This window comes from Carcharodon carcharias, chromosome 14 (genome assembly GCF_017639515.1).
Source record: "Carcharodon carcharias isolate sCarCar2 chromosome 14, sCarCar2.pri, whole genome shotgun sequence".
In the NCBI taxonomy this organism is placed as follows: Eukaryota; Metazoa; Chordata; class Chondrichthyes; order Lamniformes; family Lamnidae; genus Carcharodon; species Carcharodon carcharias.
In genome coordinates, this window is record NC_054480.1 from 119,389,748 (window position 1) to 119,406,902 (window position 17,155).

General features: G+C 43.7%; 1 protein-coding gene across 1 annotated transcript in view; it reads right to left on the reverse strand.

Moving 5' to 3' along the window:
• Positions 1-11,197: 11,197 nt before the first annotated feature.
• myo1f (myosin IF) overlaps positions 11,198-17,155 on the reverse strand; it is a 173,686-nt gene continuing 167,728 nt past the window's right edge. The window contains exons 26-28 of the mRNA XM_041205394.1: positions 16,491-16,704; positions 14,143-14,303; positions 11,198-11,646 (exon numbers count right to left, since the gene is read on the reverse strand). Coding sequence (XP_041061328.1) covers positions 11,570-11,646; positions 14,143-14,303; positions 16,491-16,704 — 452 coding nt within the window. The 3' untranslated portion in view covers positions 11,198-11,569. The remainder of the gene's footprint in view (positions 11,647-14,142; positions 14,304-16,490; positions 16,705-17,155) is intronic.

A 17,155-nucleotide genomic window follows, 5' to 3' on the forward strand; every position in this document is an offset into this window, starting at 1 on the left:
AACTGACTCTACTTTAATGACTTGGAATGTGGAACGTATGGTAATACAAATTGAGGTTAATCATCTTGGGCTGTGAGTTCAAATCGCTTTAGTCCCTGTGTTTTTTAAAAGTCTGTTTTTAAAAAGTTGATTCAGGTTTCTATCCGATGGATTAAAAATCATTATTTGGCATAAAGCACATCTTTATGATACTTATCAGAAGGCCTGTCCTGTGTACGTTCTTGAGTGTCACAGCACTCACAATACTTCTTTAAAACACATCTTATTGCAGTTAAAAGCAAAATACTGCAGATGCTAGAAATCTAGAACAAAAACAAAAATACCTGGAAAAACTCAGCAGGTCTGACAGCATCTGCGGAGAGGGATAGAGTTGATGTTTTGAGTCCGTATGACCCTTCATCAGAACTAAGACATATAGAAATGAGATGAAATATAAGCTGGTAGAAGGGGGTGGGACAAGAGAGCTCGATAGGGGGCCAGTGATAGGTGGGGGCCAAGAAGAGACTGCCAAAGATGTCATAGACAAAAGGACAAAGGGGTGTTGACGGTGGTGATATTATCTAAAGGCCGTGCTAATGGGGACATAAGGGTAGAAAGCAGGACAAGCTAGTGGCAGATGGACTTAGTAGGGGTGGGGGGGGGGAAGGGATCGAAATGGGCTAAAAAGTGGAGATGAAACAATAGATTGAAATAAATAAACCATTTCTTGCTATCTTGACTCCATTCTCTCTCCCCTTGTTCAGTCTCTTCCCACATATATCCGCGATTCCTCTTACGTCCTACATCATATCAACAATTTCCAGTTCCCTGGCCCCAACCGCCTCCTCTTCACCATGGACATCCAATCCCTCTACACCTCCATCCCCCACCAGGATAGTCTGAGGGCTCTCCGCTTCTTCCTCGAACAGAGGCCCGAACAATCCCCATCCACCACTACTCTCCTCCATCTGGCTGAACTTGTTCTCTCACTGAACAATTTCTCCTTAAACTCGTCTCACTTCCTCCAAAAGAAAGGTATGGCTATGGGTACCTGCTTGGGCCCCAGTTATGCCTGTCTCTTTACGGGGTATGTGGAACATTCCTTGTTCCAGTCCTACTCCGGCCCCCTCCCACAACTCTTTCTCTGGTACATCGATGACTGCTTCGGTGTCGCTTCATGCTCTTGTCTGGATCTGGAAAAATTTATTAATTTTGCTTCCAATTTCCACCCCTCCATCATTTTCACATGGTCCATCACTGACACTTCCCTTCCCTTCCTTGACCTCTCTGTCTCAATTTCTGGTGATAGACTGTCCACCAATATTCATTACAAGCCTACCGACTCCCATATCTACCTCGACTACAGCTCCTCACACCCCGCTTCCTGTAAGGACTCCATCCCATTCTCTCAGTTCCTTCTCCTCTGTCGCATCTGTTCTGATGATGCCACTTTCCAAAACAGTTCCTTTGACATGTCTTCCTTAACCAAGGTTTTCCACCCAAGGTGGTTGACAGGGCCCTCAACTGTGTCTGGCCCATCTCCTGCGCATTTGCCCTCGCACCTTCCTCTCCCTCCCAGAACCATGATAGGGTCCCCCTTGTCCTCACATCACCCCACCAGCCTCCGCATTCAAAGGATCATCCTCCGCAATTTCCGCCAACTCCAGCATGATGCCACCACCAAACACATCTTCCCTTTACCCTCCCTGGTGGCATTATACAGGGATCGTCCCCTCCGGGACACCCTGGTCCACTCCTCCATCACCCCCTACACCTCAACCCCCTCTCACGGCATCTTCCCATGAAACCACAGAAGGTGCAACACCTGCCCCTTTACTTCCCCCCTCCTCACCGTCCAAGGGCCCAAAGACTCCTTTCAAGTGAAGCAGCATTTCACTTGCACTTCCCTCAATTTAGTCTACTGCATTCGTTACTCCCAATGCAGTCTCCTCTACGTTGGAGAGACCAAATGTAGACTGGGTGACCGCTTTGCAGAACACCTTCGGTCTGTCCGCAAGCATTACCCAGACCTCCCTGTTGCTTGCCATTTCAACACTCCACCCTGTTCTCATGCCCACATGTCGGTCCTTCGCCTGCTGCAATGTTCCAGTGAAGCTCACGCAAACTAAAGGAACAGCACCTCATCTTCTGACTAGGCACTTTACAGTCTTCCGGACTTAATATTGACTTCAACAACTTCAGATCATGAACCGTCTCCTCCATCCCCACCCCCTTTCCGATCCCACCTTTTCTAATAATTTATATTTTTAAAATATATATACATTTTTTTCCACTTATTTCCATTATTTTTAAATGTATTTCCATCCATTGTTTTATCTCTACCTTTTAGCCAATTTCGATCCCTTCCCCCCACCCCACCCCCTATTAGGGCTATCTGTCAAAACAAAAACAAAAACAAAAACAAAAATGCCTGGAAAAACTCAGCAGGTCTGACAGCAACTGCGGAGAGGAACACAGTTACATTTCGAGTCCGTATGACTTCAACAGAGGGCTATCTGTCACTTGCTTGTCCTGCTTTCTACCCTTAATGTCATCATTAGCACATTCCTCAGTTAATATCACCACCGTCAACACCCCTTTGTCGTTTTGTCTATGACATCTTTAGCAATCTCTTCTTTGCCTTCAGCTATCACTGGCCCTCTATCCAGCTCTACCGATCCCACCCCCCTCAACCAGTTTATATTCCACCTCATTTCTATATTTCTTAGTTCTGATGAAGAGTCATACAGACTCGAAACATTAACTGTATTCTTCTCCGCAGATGCTGTCAGACCTGCTGAGTTTTTCCAGTTGTTTTTGTTTTTGTTTCTGCTTCTCTCTTCACTGATGCTGCTGGACCTGCTGAGTATTTCCAACATTTCCTGTTATTCCTCCAAAATCCTTCCTCCTTTTAGGAGTAGTTTTTCCTTATCCAAACTTTTGAACACCTCTATCAGATCTTCAATTTTAACTTCCATTTTAATGTAAAGATTTTAATTGTGAAGTTGAAAAATGGTAACATTGGTGAACTCCACTGCATTATGTCTAATTTATAGTCCTGAACCTAAATGGAACTTTCTTATTTATGTATACAGACTTGGTGTAAAGCTTCAGCCATCATGGGCATTGTCATCACCAGCTGTACTGGGGGAGGGGGGTATCCCAAGTTGTGTGTGGGGGTACATGTTTATCTGTGCAAGTGGCTTCAAGATGGTGAGGGCTGAGGCAGTCTTCAGAGGAGATGAGGCCAGATGGGGATGTGAGGGTGTGTGTGAGAGAGTGAGTGGTGATGTCCCTTGAGCTGACAGTGAGTGAGATACCAGTGAATGTGTGATGGCCATGTGAGCATGTGAGTTTAGAGTGATGGGATGGTTGGCTTACCTTGGCTGCTCGGATGAGATCATTCATCTGTTCTCTGCACTGGATGGCCGACCTCATGTGCAGCACAGGCACTGACCACCTCTGCCACCACCTCTCAAGCCAGAGTGATGAAACTGTGGCCTCATGTGGCCAGAGAAGGGGTAGAGGACATCGCGGCGGGCCTCCACAGTGTCCAGAAGGTGTCCCAGGGGTGCGTCACTGAATTGGTGGGGCTGCGCTCTTCTTGGCTTTTGGGGCCATGTCTTCACTGGTGCCCTCCTGGGCTGCAGCATTGAGAAGTGTGTGCGTGGCTGCAGTTTCAATGTGGTGCCCAGCCTGAGGAAGCAGCGAGGTAACAGCTTGGTGGACAAATTAGAGGCCGCCCACCAGCTAAACAACATGTTTCCTGTGGCTGCATAGCTAACGAGGCAGAAATGGGATGATGCAGCCTGAAAAGCCGCCATTGCAGCTGGCAGGTAAAACATCCATTTTCCCACCTGCTCACGCGCTTAGTACAAATCTGGGATGATTCTGTCATGGGGGGCTTGACAGCAAAACATTCTGGTGTGACTACATATTCCTAGGTGGACTGTGAAATTTTGATCCTTGCGTTAGAGTCCCACACATCTGGTTAGATTCACCAAGAAATCCGATAGGGAATTCAGAAGAAGCATCTTTAGCCAAAGAGTGGTGAGAATGTGGAACTCATTACCACAGGGGAGCAATAATATAGATACATTTAAGGGGAGTGCAATGACTTGACAGATCGGACAGGTATCAACAAGAAACAGAACAAATGTTATTACAAGAGCTTTTCAGATGTTACATGTTCGACCAGGACTCTCATCAGGAAGGCCCGCCCCTCCCAGATTACCCGCGCTTAGGGCTGCAATGGTCAGCCTCCAAGAACATCACGTGACCCCTGATAGAAAGCAGGAGAGGCTAAGACTGTCAGTTACTACAGGGGGGCTAGACAAGCATATGAGGGAGAAGGGAATAAGGGTTATGACGTAGATTTAGAGGAGCAAAGGCACATTTACGTATTTGACAAGCTTCTACAAATTCCTTTTGCTAACTCACAATGAGACAAGGCACCCATCTATGGGGAACAGGACTGGGTAGAAAGGCAAAGAGCCAGCAGAGCACATGGCAACCCCTTAAGGGAATGTGAAATAAGAAATGTTACAATTACAAGGCTTATAAGATTATTATATTTTTGGACTGCACCTTTAAATTTAGGGTAAAATGAGCAGGGTCATGTGACATGTTCTGCAGCCTGCCTGACAGTAAGCCTTGGTGGTTTGACTGTTGGAGGTCAGAGGAAAGCTTAGGCAGCTTTACTGAGAAGAATGTGCAAGCTATTTACAATGGAGACAATGGCAGCAGGCTGTAAGTTTATTATGGGTTGAATCTTCGGCTTGTCGAGCAGGGGCGGGGCCCACTCACCGAGGCATAAGATGATGTGTGGTGATGTCCGGCATGCGCCCATATGTCATGGCGCGTCATTCAGACTTTCAGTTTGGCGGGCATGCAGCTGACTCGGCTGCGCGGTCGCTGAACTGTCAAGGGCCTATTAAGGCCATTTAACTGTCAATTAAAATAACTAATGGAGCTGCCCGCCCAACCTTAATGTTGGCAGGCAGGTGAAGAGCCCAGGTGGCCTTCGCATTTTTCATGGAACCTCATCCATGGGTGGGATGAGGTTTCATGAATGATTTTAACACTAAAAAAAAAATTTTATTGAAATTAATGCACATGTCCCAGCTCATGTGACAGTTTCAAATGAGGGGACATGTTCAAATATTCTTTAAAAATCTTTTTTTCAGTGTTTCACATTCAAATTAATCTCCATGAGGCAGCTTCGTGCCTCAGGGAGATTTCTGCTCTCAGACCGCACTCCCGACTCAGGCAGCCACTGGCCCCACCCACACGGGGAATGCACAGTGCTTCTGGGTATGCATCACTCTGGGTGGGCCTTAATTGGCCTGCCTTTGTACAATGGCGGCATGGACCGGATTGGGGGCGCGATTGTGTCCATGCCCGCTCCTGCACTGCCCGTTCAACAGGAAGAAAGTAGAACCTGAGACTCACAAAGGTGTTGAAGGTAAGGAATTGTATGCAATTGTGCTGTAAACTGTCTACTTACTTCTCAGCTGGAAGGGAGTTGGGATCAAGGGTAAATAATTCACATTTCTACCTGGATGCAAGCCTAATATGTTTCATGTTGCCTTGGGGAAAAGGGCAAAGGATGCCATTTTTGAGATTAGTTTACGGGCTTCCCAACAAATCAATCAATATTGCAGACAGACAGCAGAGGTTCTGCGTGGTCAGCAGAGAGAAGAGGCTACTTGGCTTTGCGAACTACGACAGTCAGATGCAGGACGGAGATGGTCTCTAGTTGAAGAGATACATCCTGTAACCGTCTAAGGATTCCAAGAGATTCATCCAGGCATGGCCGGGGGGGAAGAAGAATCAATGGAATAGGCTTTGCCGATGGCTCTGGATTTAAGAAATTCTTTGAAAACTGAGGAAAGTGCCTGGAGACAGTCACTCAAAGTTACCACTCAGCAGAATAGGGATACGGAAGCAATAGAAGCTGGGAGAACTGTGGACTGTTTACTAAAGGACCGTAATTCCGTGAAGAGTGCAATGTGCAAAGTGTAAGTTGCTTACAAAAAGAAAAGGGCATTTAGTCGGTGGTGTTTATAGTCATTATTAATAGTAAAAGTTTTAAAACGTGAAATCTTGCTATGCCATTCTTCTAGCTTATAACTGTAAGTTCGAAATTCTTTAAAAGTTATCGGTCTCTATGGAGATCGTAACAGAGGCCTGGCTGGACCTAAATTGAAACCTGCCAGTCATCTACTCAGCCATTTCAAGTGGAAAGTGGCAGCAGCCCAACAGGGAAGGATTAAAATGGAGAAGCCTGGAAGCTATCTGCTGGCATGAGGACATTGCTAGCAGCAATGTAAGTCTTGGTGGGGTGGGGGGGGGAATTTGTTTTATACTTATTTTAGCGGGTGTTGCTAGCTTCCCAACAGGTTTGTCTGGATAATTGCACTGTGCAGGAGTTGGTTAAGGTACTATTGGGATCCAATGTACCTGGATCTTCCTTTATCAATAAGGCTGTCACCAAAACTAATTGTGTTAAAATTGCAGACTGGCGGGATAGAAACGGTAATCAGGCCACTCCATCTTAACTGTTTCCCCATTACATTCCTGCACATTGGAGAAAACTAAATTTGAATCCGATATCTCTCCTCCCCGACCTCTTCGCCAAAATATCCCCAGCTGTACCTTGACCATCCCTTCCATTGTCTTAAAGCATCTTAGTGGAACTGAGGACACTTATTGCTGTTGTCGGAAAGTGCCACTATAAACTGGTGTATTAGGTCTTTAAGGGCAGCAAGTAACTGAGTTTCCGTGTTGTAGTTCCAAATTACCAATTCCAAGCACTGTACGTATATGCGCTACATCAAAATTATGCAAATATCAGCGTGCCCAGGAAACTGTTACATTCACTTCTGCTTCAGAAGGCTGTGCCCAATGGCACCTACAGATCTCAAATTGTTAAACATCAACATTCCAATTTTGTCAACACATATGCCAGTCAATCTTTTGACTACATGCATGCAAGTGGTTTAAATGAAAAATTTTCTTCCTAATCACCAGTTAAGTTGTCTGTTGACTTGAATTTTATTTTATTCAGGCATATTGTGCATTATAAATTTTATCACACTTTCTCCATTTCTATTTTGCAAGGTCAACATTGGGAAAATTGTAGCAAGTTCATATTCAGTAAGAGAATAAACAGCTATCAAAAAATGTACACATCTAGAATATGCTGCAAGGTAATAATTTGTCTGATTTTAAAGAATTCAAATAGGATTTATAGCCTTTGTTGTACATTCAGTGCTTTACATATTGTTAAACTTTATAGTTGTATAGAATACTAATTTTATGGACAGCTCTTCTGTTCTATTAAGGAAATAAAAATGCAATATTTAAATGGTTTAAAATAATCCAGTATATACTATTGCACAGAAATTAAACAGTCATAATAATAGGAAAACATTCCATATGGACATGGGGGCAACCCCAAGATAGTTGCTGTAAACTGTCCGAATGTTTTAAAATAAGCTGCACAAATACCTGCTGCAAATGTGTGGGGATATATGCAAACCCTTGTACAATCTAATGCTTCACTCTTAATATCAATTTTGTCAAGCAATTTTCATCACTGAAGATAAACCTTTGTATCCCTGGCAGTCTCTTTAACCTCCAAGGGCGGAATTTTACCGCCCCTCCCGCCGAAGTCATTGGACTTTTGAATGGCTCGCCGAATTTTCCAGCCCTGCACCCCCCACGACAGGGCCGTAAAATTCCGCCCAAAGTCAAGTGTTAAGCTTAAAGGTTTGCCCACTGCACTGATTGCAGTAAATCAGATTTGCTTTGTCTGGGTTAGAGAGGAATGAAAACACATTAGAAACATTGGACACATTAGAAACAATGGGCAGAGTTTTCTGCCTGTCGGGCAGGCAGGCCCAGCCCAATCTCTGGCGGGCGCAGAGCTGATCCCTGCCAGCGAAGCGGGATGCACCGCCATTTTACGTGTCTTAATTGGCTGCCCAGTGTGACGTCCAGCAGGAAGCGCTATGCGGTCCCTGTGCAGGTGGGGGGAAATCCCTGAAATCGAGAGTGCGCTTTTTCGCACATTCGCATGAAAGAGAGCACATCTCCCTGAGGCTAAGTGCAGCTTCAGGGAGATTGACTGGACTTTGAAAGATATTAAAAATAGAAAAAAAATTCCCTTACATGTTCCCCTCATGTGACAATGTCACATGAGTTGGGACATGTTCATAATTTACAGAATAACTTTATTAAAATTTTTAAAACCCTGCATGAAACCTTCTCCTGCCACTGGATGAGGTTTCGTATTTCCTCTATTGGCGCCGGGGCTGCTGGCCTCCCCACCAACCTTAAGGTTGGACAGGCAGGTCCTTTAATTGGTTAAATGATCCTGTCAATTTTGCTGTGCTCCCGCCTTCCTGAAAATTTAAATGGGGCGGAATGACGTCGGGGGTTCCGCCCAACATCATCCCGCGTCATTTTGCACATCGGCGAGCGGGCCCCGCCCCCCTGCTCGCTGACGGCAAAATTCTGCCCATTATGTTTGTGGGACATCTTGCCCAAAATAAAGGAAGTTTGATTTAAAGAGAAATAAGGTGTAGAAGCTTTATATTTCGAACCATTTTACATTCTCTTTGTATGGCGAACTGTTTAAATAAATTCAGGATACATCTATGATGCTGGAGCATTAAAGAAGTGTGCATGAGCCAGCTTAAGGAATGGCTAAGAAGGGCCAAACAGTACATTGCTGACCTCTACTGGTGGACCATGTGGCCAGTAAAGGTTGGTGAGGTGGGGGCGGGGGCTGGTACTCTTCCATTGACACTGCTACATCCAGAGTTCTTTTGTGCCTTTGGAAGTCACAATGCCACCTCATTTACATTATAGTACAGTAGTTAAATACAGAGTTGTTATCAGCACCAGTGGGAAGCATTATACATGCTCCAGACAGTAAAGACTGAACAAAGATCACAGTTTATGCAACCCTATTAGGGTTTCAATTTCATGGAAAATATTCCCCTCACATTTAACTTTGTTCACTGTAGCTTTGAGACAGTTTGTTTCCTTGTATATTGAGTAGGAATTATGTAATTCACATTCATGATTTCCATCATTCCACTATTGGTGCTCCACCTCCTGGACCAAGCTCTTGGTCGCCCATCCTAATATCTCCCTGTGTGGCTCAGCAAGCGCCTTGGTAAATTTAACTACATTAAAAGGCATTATCTAAATGTATAGTGTTGTTGTATTGTTTACCATAAAACCTAAATACTTGTAAGTTACCTTGTAAATGAAAATCTACTGAAGAGTTCTTATAAAGGTAAAAAAGATATACATCGAAGATTTAATCCTTGGGACACTGAAATGCATAGCAATCTCGATTGGTCCAATTATTCTTGCCTTACATACTTGTCTTTTTAAAATGTTTACACACCCAAAGTTTGTGCTTTAAATTTAACCTTTGAATGGGCATACACTTTCCGTAATGCTAGGCCTGAGATCTGGACCTAATTCAATAACTTATTCCATTTTGATTTTTCTTTAATATTGCTTAACCCATATTTGACCCAGAGGACAGGGTGGGGAGGAAGGAAGTCTGGTTTTGTGAGAATCGGATCTGTTGGGGCCAGTAATTATTGTCTCATGAAACCAGTCTCAACCCCAGTCTGAAGAAGGGTCATACAGGCTTGAAACGTTAACTTTGTTTCTCTCTCCCCAGATGCTGCCAGACCTGCTGAGTTTTTCCACCGTTTTCTGTTTTTACTTCAGATTTCCGGCATCCGCAGTATTTTGCTTTCATCCCAGCAAAAGCGACATGGTTTCATGAGTTGACAGCACATTGGTGTTGGATTTTGACATCCTAGCTTTTTCCAGTATTCTCCCTCCTTCATCCTTTACAACAACAACTTACATTTATACAACAGGTTGAATGTAGTAAAAGACCCAAGGCATTTCACAGGAGCATTATCAAACAAAATTTAACATCGAGCCACATAAGGTGATATTGGGGCAGATAATAAAAAGCTTTGACTAAGAGGTAGCTTTTAAGGAATGTCTTAGAGAAAGGGGTAGATAAGCAAAGTGGTTTAGGGAGGGAGTTTCAGAGTTTATGATCTAGGCAGCTGAAAGCATTGCTGAGCACTTAAAGGAGGCCATAATTAGTGAACTGTAGGGCTACAGGAGGTTACAGAGGTAAGGAGGGAAGAAACCAAGGAGGGAATTGAAGGTAGGGGTGAGAACTTTAAAATTGGGGTTGTGTTGTACCAGGAGCCAATGTGGGTCAGCAAGCATAGGGGTGATAGGTAATTGGAACTTGTTGCAAGTTAGGAAACTGACTGCAGAGTTCTGGATGAGCTCAAATTTAGGAAGGGTGGAAGATGGGAGGCCGGTCAGAAGTGTGATGGAATGGCATGGATGAGGGTTTCGGTAGCAGATGTGCTGAGGGGGTGGGGATGGTAGTTGGGCAATGTTACCGAATTGGAAGTAAGCAGCCTGGTGATCATGTGGATGTGTGGTTGGTATCTCATCCTAGGGTCAAATATGACATAAGGTTGCGAACCGTCTGATTTTGATAGTTACCAGGGAGAGGGACTGAAGACAATACCTTTGGTTTTCCCAAAATTGGAGGAAATTTGTGATCATCCAATACTGGATGTTGGACAAGAGTTGGACAATTTAGATATAGTGGAGGGATCAAGACAAGTGGTAATGAGGTAGAGTTGGGTATTGTCAGCATACATGTGCAACCTGATGTTGTGATTTGGATGATATTGCCAAGGGGAAGCAAATGGATGGGCAATAGAAGGGGACAGGAGAGATGAACTAGGTTTACTGAACCAATTCCTGAGTAATTGTCCCTTTAATTAAACAGGCTAATGTACACGTTGCCCACTTATTTAGCAGTGCTTCTGCTTGTAACTCATGTTACATTTTAATATGCATTAAGCAAGAAAACACTATTGAAGTACTGCTACTAATTGGCTTTAAGGTGCCCTGTTCATGTCATGTTACCAATATCACAAATCTACCTCAAAAGGAACATTTTCATTGGGTTATTTGTGAGGTTGACACTGTCCTATCAAGTCTAAGAGCTGTGTGTTGTGTGGGAAAAGGGAAAGGATATGCAAATAATTTATGCTAATTTATTAATTTTAGCTGAGCTTCATTTGTTTATAAAATCTTATCACTACCAATCAGTAATGTACTTATGTGTAGACAAAGCTGCCGCTAGTTTCATTTAAAAAAGGTTTTTGATCACTTAATCCAGCAATGATTTAGTTACTGGTTATAAATGGTGACCATAAAACCCCAGCTTAAACTGATTCTATAAGCAGCTTTATTATTATAATGGCAGGTAGATTAAGTTAAAATACAGATTAGTCATGATCTAATTGAATGGTGGAACAAGTTTGAGGGGCTGAATGGCCTAGTATTGTTCCTATGTTCCTTCCTATAAATGCAGATTGAGAATGAAGCTGTTCCTGAATAAAAGTCCCCTTTAAGATGATCACTCTGATGCACAGATTGTCCATTAGCTGATCGATATTTCTGTACTTCTAATTTTCAACATGGTAAAATTCGGAACCGAGTCCAAAGTACTTCATATCTTCTCCACATAGTTTCCTGGAAAAAGCCCATCTTTTCCACGTAAACGACCCTTCCACCATCCTGATGGATCTGGAAAATGCAGTGAATTCATCAGATTTGCACACATGTCCACATTCACTGCATACTCACCATTAGAGATCAGAATAACAAATTTTCATCGTATATTTTCAAAATGGTAGGTCACTGGCTTGCCAGAGAAAATTCATCTAGTTTTGACAGAGTGGATGTCCTTTTAAATCCAGTCACAATGTTGAAAGAGTTGAATCTGGACAATACAATGCCACTGCTGTAAATGATGCAGAGCAGTAACCATAGTCGCAGAAACTGAAGGGTGCAATATCCATGGCAAATTGTGGGTAAGCAGTGACTAGCATATTTGGATCGAGCAGCCATCTGGTAGAAGGGAAACCATGCCCATTTGCTGGCTTTCCCCACTAGGGAATCTACTAGGTTTCCCTACTACATAATCCATATGTTTCCCTCAAGATCCTTTCAAACTGAAGAGTAATTGCCGCTGAAAGATCTTTGGCTCCAACAGCAAGTAGAGCTCTGGCATGATTCTAGTATGAATTGTCTTACTTCTGTCATTGTATGGAGCCTTTTCTGGACATACCACTCTAGTGTATGTTCTGCTATGTACTTGTTTGGACGTCAGTATGGAATTTGTAGGGTGGGCCAAGAACCTCCTTAGAGTTAACCCTTTGATGGTTGGTTAGTGGGGACAGGCAGGATGACCATTCATGGTCCCCCATTGGAAAACAGCTGGAGAAAAAAGCACAGGAATTTCAGTCCCAATAAGTTTAAAAGCCATCTGCAGTTAAACTCCATTTCCTCAGCCTAAATCAGTACAAGTGTTTCCAGGTTCGATTTTTTTGCCTTCAAAGTTACAAGCCCAAGAGAGAGAAGCCAAACCACATAATTCAACCAGAATCAATGCTGCGTGATTGATTCAGTTTTGCCCTTCATCAACATCACATTTCAGATTCCCAGAATATGTAGTAGCTTTCTTTTTATTACAGTGTTTGATGTTAGCCATTTTTGAATTGCAGTACGAGGATTTTTTTTTTGCAGCTATTTTAGACACTCAGGGCTGGACTTTATGCAGCCGTTGTGGTGGCAGCCATGGCGACTGCGCCCACTTAATCTTGGGAGAGGCCCCCGTGTCAGTCTGGCAGCAGTGGGACAACTTTGATAACTCTTTTTTGAATGGAGTGAACTGCAGAGTTTCAAGAAGGCAGCTCACCACCACCTTCTCAAGGGCAATTAGGGATGGGCAATAAATCCTGGCCCAGCCAGTGACGTCCACATCCTGTGAACGAATAAAACAACATATTATTTCCAGGGATATTTAAGTAAACTCACTCTTCCAGAACTGCTTCATCCAATTCAGGGTCGCAGGGAGTCAGAGCCTATCCTGACAGGCAATGAGCACTAGGCAGGGTACACCCAAGACAGGGCACCAGTCCATCACAGGGCACAATCTACCATTGCCAATCCACCTAACCAGCATGTCTTTGGACAGTGGGAGGAAACCAGAGCAGTAGAACACAGCAGAAACCCACCCAGACACAGGGTGAACATGAAAACTCCACACAGACAGACACCTGAGGTCAGGATCAAACCCAGGTCCCTCAAGCTGTGAAGCAGCAGTGCTGACCACTGCACCACCCATTTAAGTAAACTGAAGTGTTTAAATCTGAGAAAAATAGTTTGAAATTTTCAAGTGTCAGGTGTAATGCCCACAGGAATGAGAAAAATATAGGAGAAAATGTATATATATATATATATATATATATATATGCATACCAAATCGTTATTTAATACTGAGATTGTGGACGTGTTGTTTTTCCTCGTGGATCTGGATGGTATAATTTCTGTTGTAAATTTATACATTACATTACTTTATTTTCTTCTTTTTCTATTGGTAAATCTTGTGTCAGCCCCTTCCGCCCTCCAACTTAATCAGGGGAGGTTGTCCCACCGCTGCCAGACTGACACGGGGGCCTCTCCCAAGATTAAATGGGCCCAGTCGCCATGGTTGCCACCACAACGGGCTGCATAAAGTCCAGCCCTGAGTGTCTAAAATAGCTGCAAAAATATAAAAATAAAAATCCTCCCACTACAATTCGGAAATGGCTAACATCAAACACTGTAATAAAAAGAAAGAAACTACATATTCTGGGAATCTGAAATGTGATGCTGATGAAGGGCACAGGCTGAAGTACCATAACTTGTCTTTTCTCTTTTCAGGGGCTGATTGGTCCCCTGTGCATTTGCAGCATTTTATGTTTTTACTTTGAAGACCACAATAATGTAAAACCACCAATAGGAGATATAACAGGGAACTGGGCAGCAGCGACAATTGCTCATTCGATTTTCTGCTTGTGGCCAGATAACAATAGAACTTTTCAACTTCTTGACCGGGTGGTTCAATAAATCATCGAAAAGAGGGATCCAACAGCATTCCTGCTTCCCGCTTTGTACCTATAGCCAGGTCTTTGTTTTCTAGCTGCAGTGATCAGTAACTTATATTGATTACCACACATAGCCGCTGCATATTCTCACCTTCAAGAAGGATTTCAATGACGTCATTGACGTTGAAGCTGATTTCGTCTACATCCTGACCTGTGTATTGATAAATTGCCCGACACCTGGGATGCTGGGATGTCTGTGGTTTTGGGCGGTCAGGCAGAGGTCTTTGAGATACGCTTCTTCTTCTCTGCATTCTACAATGACAAGAGATTTCAGCATCCCAATCAATTTAGTGCACCCGAAAGTATAGTTACTTGACATTATTGTTTGCATTCAGGTATGAGTGATGTTGGCAGAAACAGTAAGGTTTACCCATCCTTAAGTGCCTCAAGGGCCAGCCTTGTAGTGAGGGACTGGACCAAGAATGGCAGATTCCTTATAGCCCGGAAAATATGGGAACCTGTTAGGTTTTTACAACAATTCGGCAAGTATCTTTCTGGTTCCAGCCCACAAATGACCAAACGCTATTGAATTTATTTTCAGAGATTAACATGGTGGGATTTGAACTCAGAACTGCTGGATTATTGGTTCAGTAGCATAACCATTATGTCACTGTACACAGCTATCCTGGCATATTGGCTTAGAATGAGACAATCAAGTATGGTGCTTGCCCAAGTCAAACTGGAGCCTCATGCATTTCTGTAGGTCAGGGTTCTGTTGGGTCAATAGGACACTAATGGCACCCTAACCAATAATCCAGGCCACAACAATTGACCAGACAGCTCAAACCTGCTCAGACTAGTGCGGAGGCCCTGTTAAGGTGGGTTTAAAACTTCACTTTGTGGGGACTCCACAAGTCAAGTGTAGGCCTTCCTGGCCTGAATATCACCGCTTCCACCACGAGTGACCACACTAATCCCCCATTCTCTGCATTTACTTTGAGTTGTTCCCCAGCTTTCCAGCACTCCCATCAGTTAAGGGTCATTTTGGTCAGGAAGTTGGCCAAATGCCGGTTAATGAGGCCTGAATGTTAAAATGAGCTGTTGCTCCAAGATGGGCTGGCGACTCACCAGGCTGCTTTCCCGCCAGGAAGTTAAACTCACCACCACTGTCACAGAGTGTGAGTTGTGATTCTCCAGATACATGTGGCGTGTTAAATGCCTTTATTAAATATCCTTCAATGCTTGCAACTGGGGTTTTTTAATCTTTCATAATTTTTCTTCTTTTAGAAGTTAATATAAACATAACTTAAACCCAAAATACTTTCCATGAGGAAAATTGACCATAAATCCCACAACAGGACACTGGTCTTAAATTGACCATCTTGTTCAAAGAAAAACATCTCTGACAATAAACCAAAACAACAACTTGTATTGATGTGGCACCTCTAATGTAATAAAACATCCCAAGGTGCTTCACAGGGGCATTATAGAACAAGATGTGACACTGAGCCTCATTGCGTTACTTCATCAGTGCTACATTTGATTATTAGTCTATGTGCTCAAGAAGTGGAGCTTGACCCACAACACAAAAGCAAAGTACTGCAGATGCTGGAAATTGGAAATAAGGTCAAAAAAATTCTGGAAAAACTCATCAGGTCAGGCAAAATCTGTGGAGAGAAACAGAGTAAACATTTCAGGTCAAGTAGCCGGAAGCTCAGTGTCGTGCTTGCGGATTGCACAGAGGTGTTCCAGAAAGTGGTCATCCAACATGTGTTTGGTGTCCCCAGTGTACAGGAGATCACATCGTGAGCAGCAAAGACAAACTGAAAGAAGTACAGGCAAATCAACAATTTCCAAGTGAAATAGCGATTTACCAGGCTTCTTTCAATTTAGTATACTGTATTCACTGCTCACGATGTGGCCTCCTCTACACTGGGGAGACCAAATGCAGACTGGGTGACCGGTTTGCAGAACATCTCTGTTCAATCCACAAGCACAAACTCAAGCTTTCAGCTGCTTGTCATTTTCATTCTCCACCTTGCTCCCACTCTGATCTTTTTGTCCTTGGCCTGCAACAATGTTCCAGTGAAGCAAACTCGAGGAACAGTACCTTTTCTTTCGACTTGGCATTCAACTGCCATTTAGTGAAACCTTCATTAAATATTTAAAAACCCTCATGAAACCTCATTCTGCCAACCCTAAGGTTGGACGGGCAGGTCCATTAATTATGTTAAGTACTTTTTAAATGTCCTCAATAGACTGTTGACAGGTCAGCGGGTGCACAGCTGATTCGGCTGCACCCCTGCCTACCTGAAAATTGAACTGGGATGGGGTGACGTCGGGAGTTCTGCCTGACGTCATCCTGCATTATTTTATGCGTCGGCGAGCGAGCCCTGCCCCCCGCTTGCTGACTGGAAGATCCTCCCCATGGTGTTAACTGTGCTGGGCCAATTATATTCAGCACTCTATTACTCCCATGTTGCGTTTTTCATTACCTACCCTGCAACTCCTTGATCAGGCACTTTCATGAACTCCATATTAGCAGCGATGTCTGTTGTTCTTCTTGCTTTAGTGGTTGCACCTTGTTTTGGCAATGAAGGCATCTCAGAATTGACTGCAGACAATTTTGGGCCTTTCATGGGTCTGGAATAGGTTTGTTCCTGTTTCATTTGATGATTCCGTGGGAACCTTGGTGCACCATTCCGACATTGCCCTTAAGTAAGAAAAATAGTAATTGTTAGAAAGACTACTCCCTTTGGACTTCTGTTGTGGAGGGGTAATTGTTAAGTTCATCTTGTGCAGTCCTGCTTTGCATTTTTAAATCGCAAGGCAAGTAAATGTATTCAGCTTGGAGCAGTACAGCCCCACCGTGAGGATGGACCCTGAGATCCTGAAATCAGATTGTATACACACCTCACAGGTATATTTTTCACAGGATGTGGGTGTTGCTGGCTAAGGGGGCATTTATTACTCATCCCTATTGCCCTTCAGAAGGTAGTGGTGAGTTTCCTTCTTAAACTGCTGCAGTCCATGTGGTGTAGGTGCACCCACAGTGCTGTTAGGAAGGGAGTTCCAGGATTTTGACCCAGCGACAGTGAAGGAACGGCGATATATTACCAAGTCAGGGTGGTGAGTGACAGGCGGTGGTGTTCCCATGTGTTTGC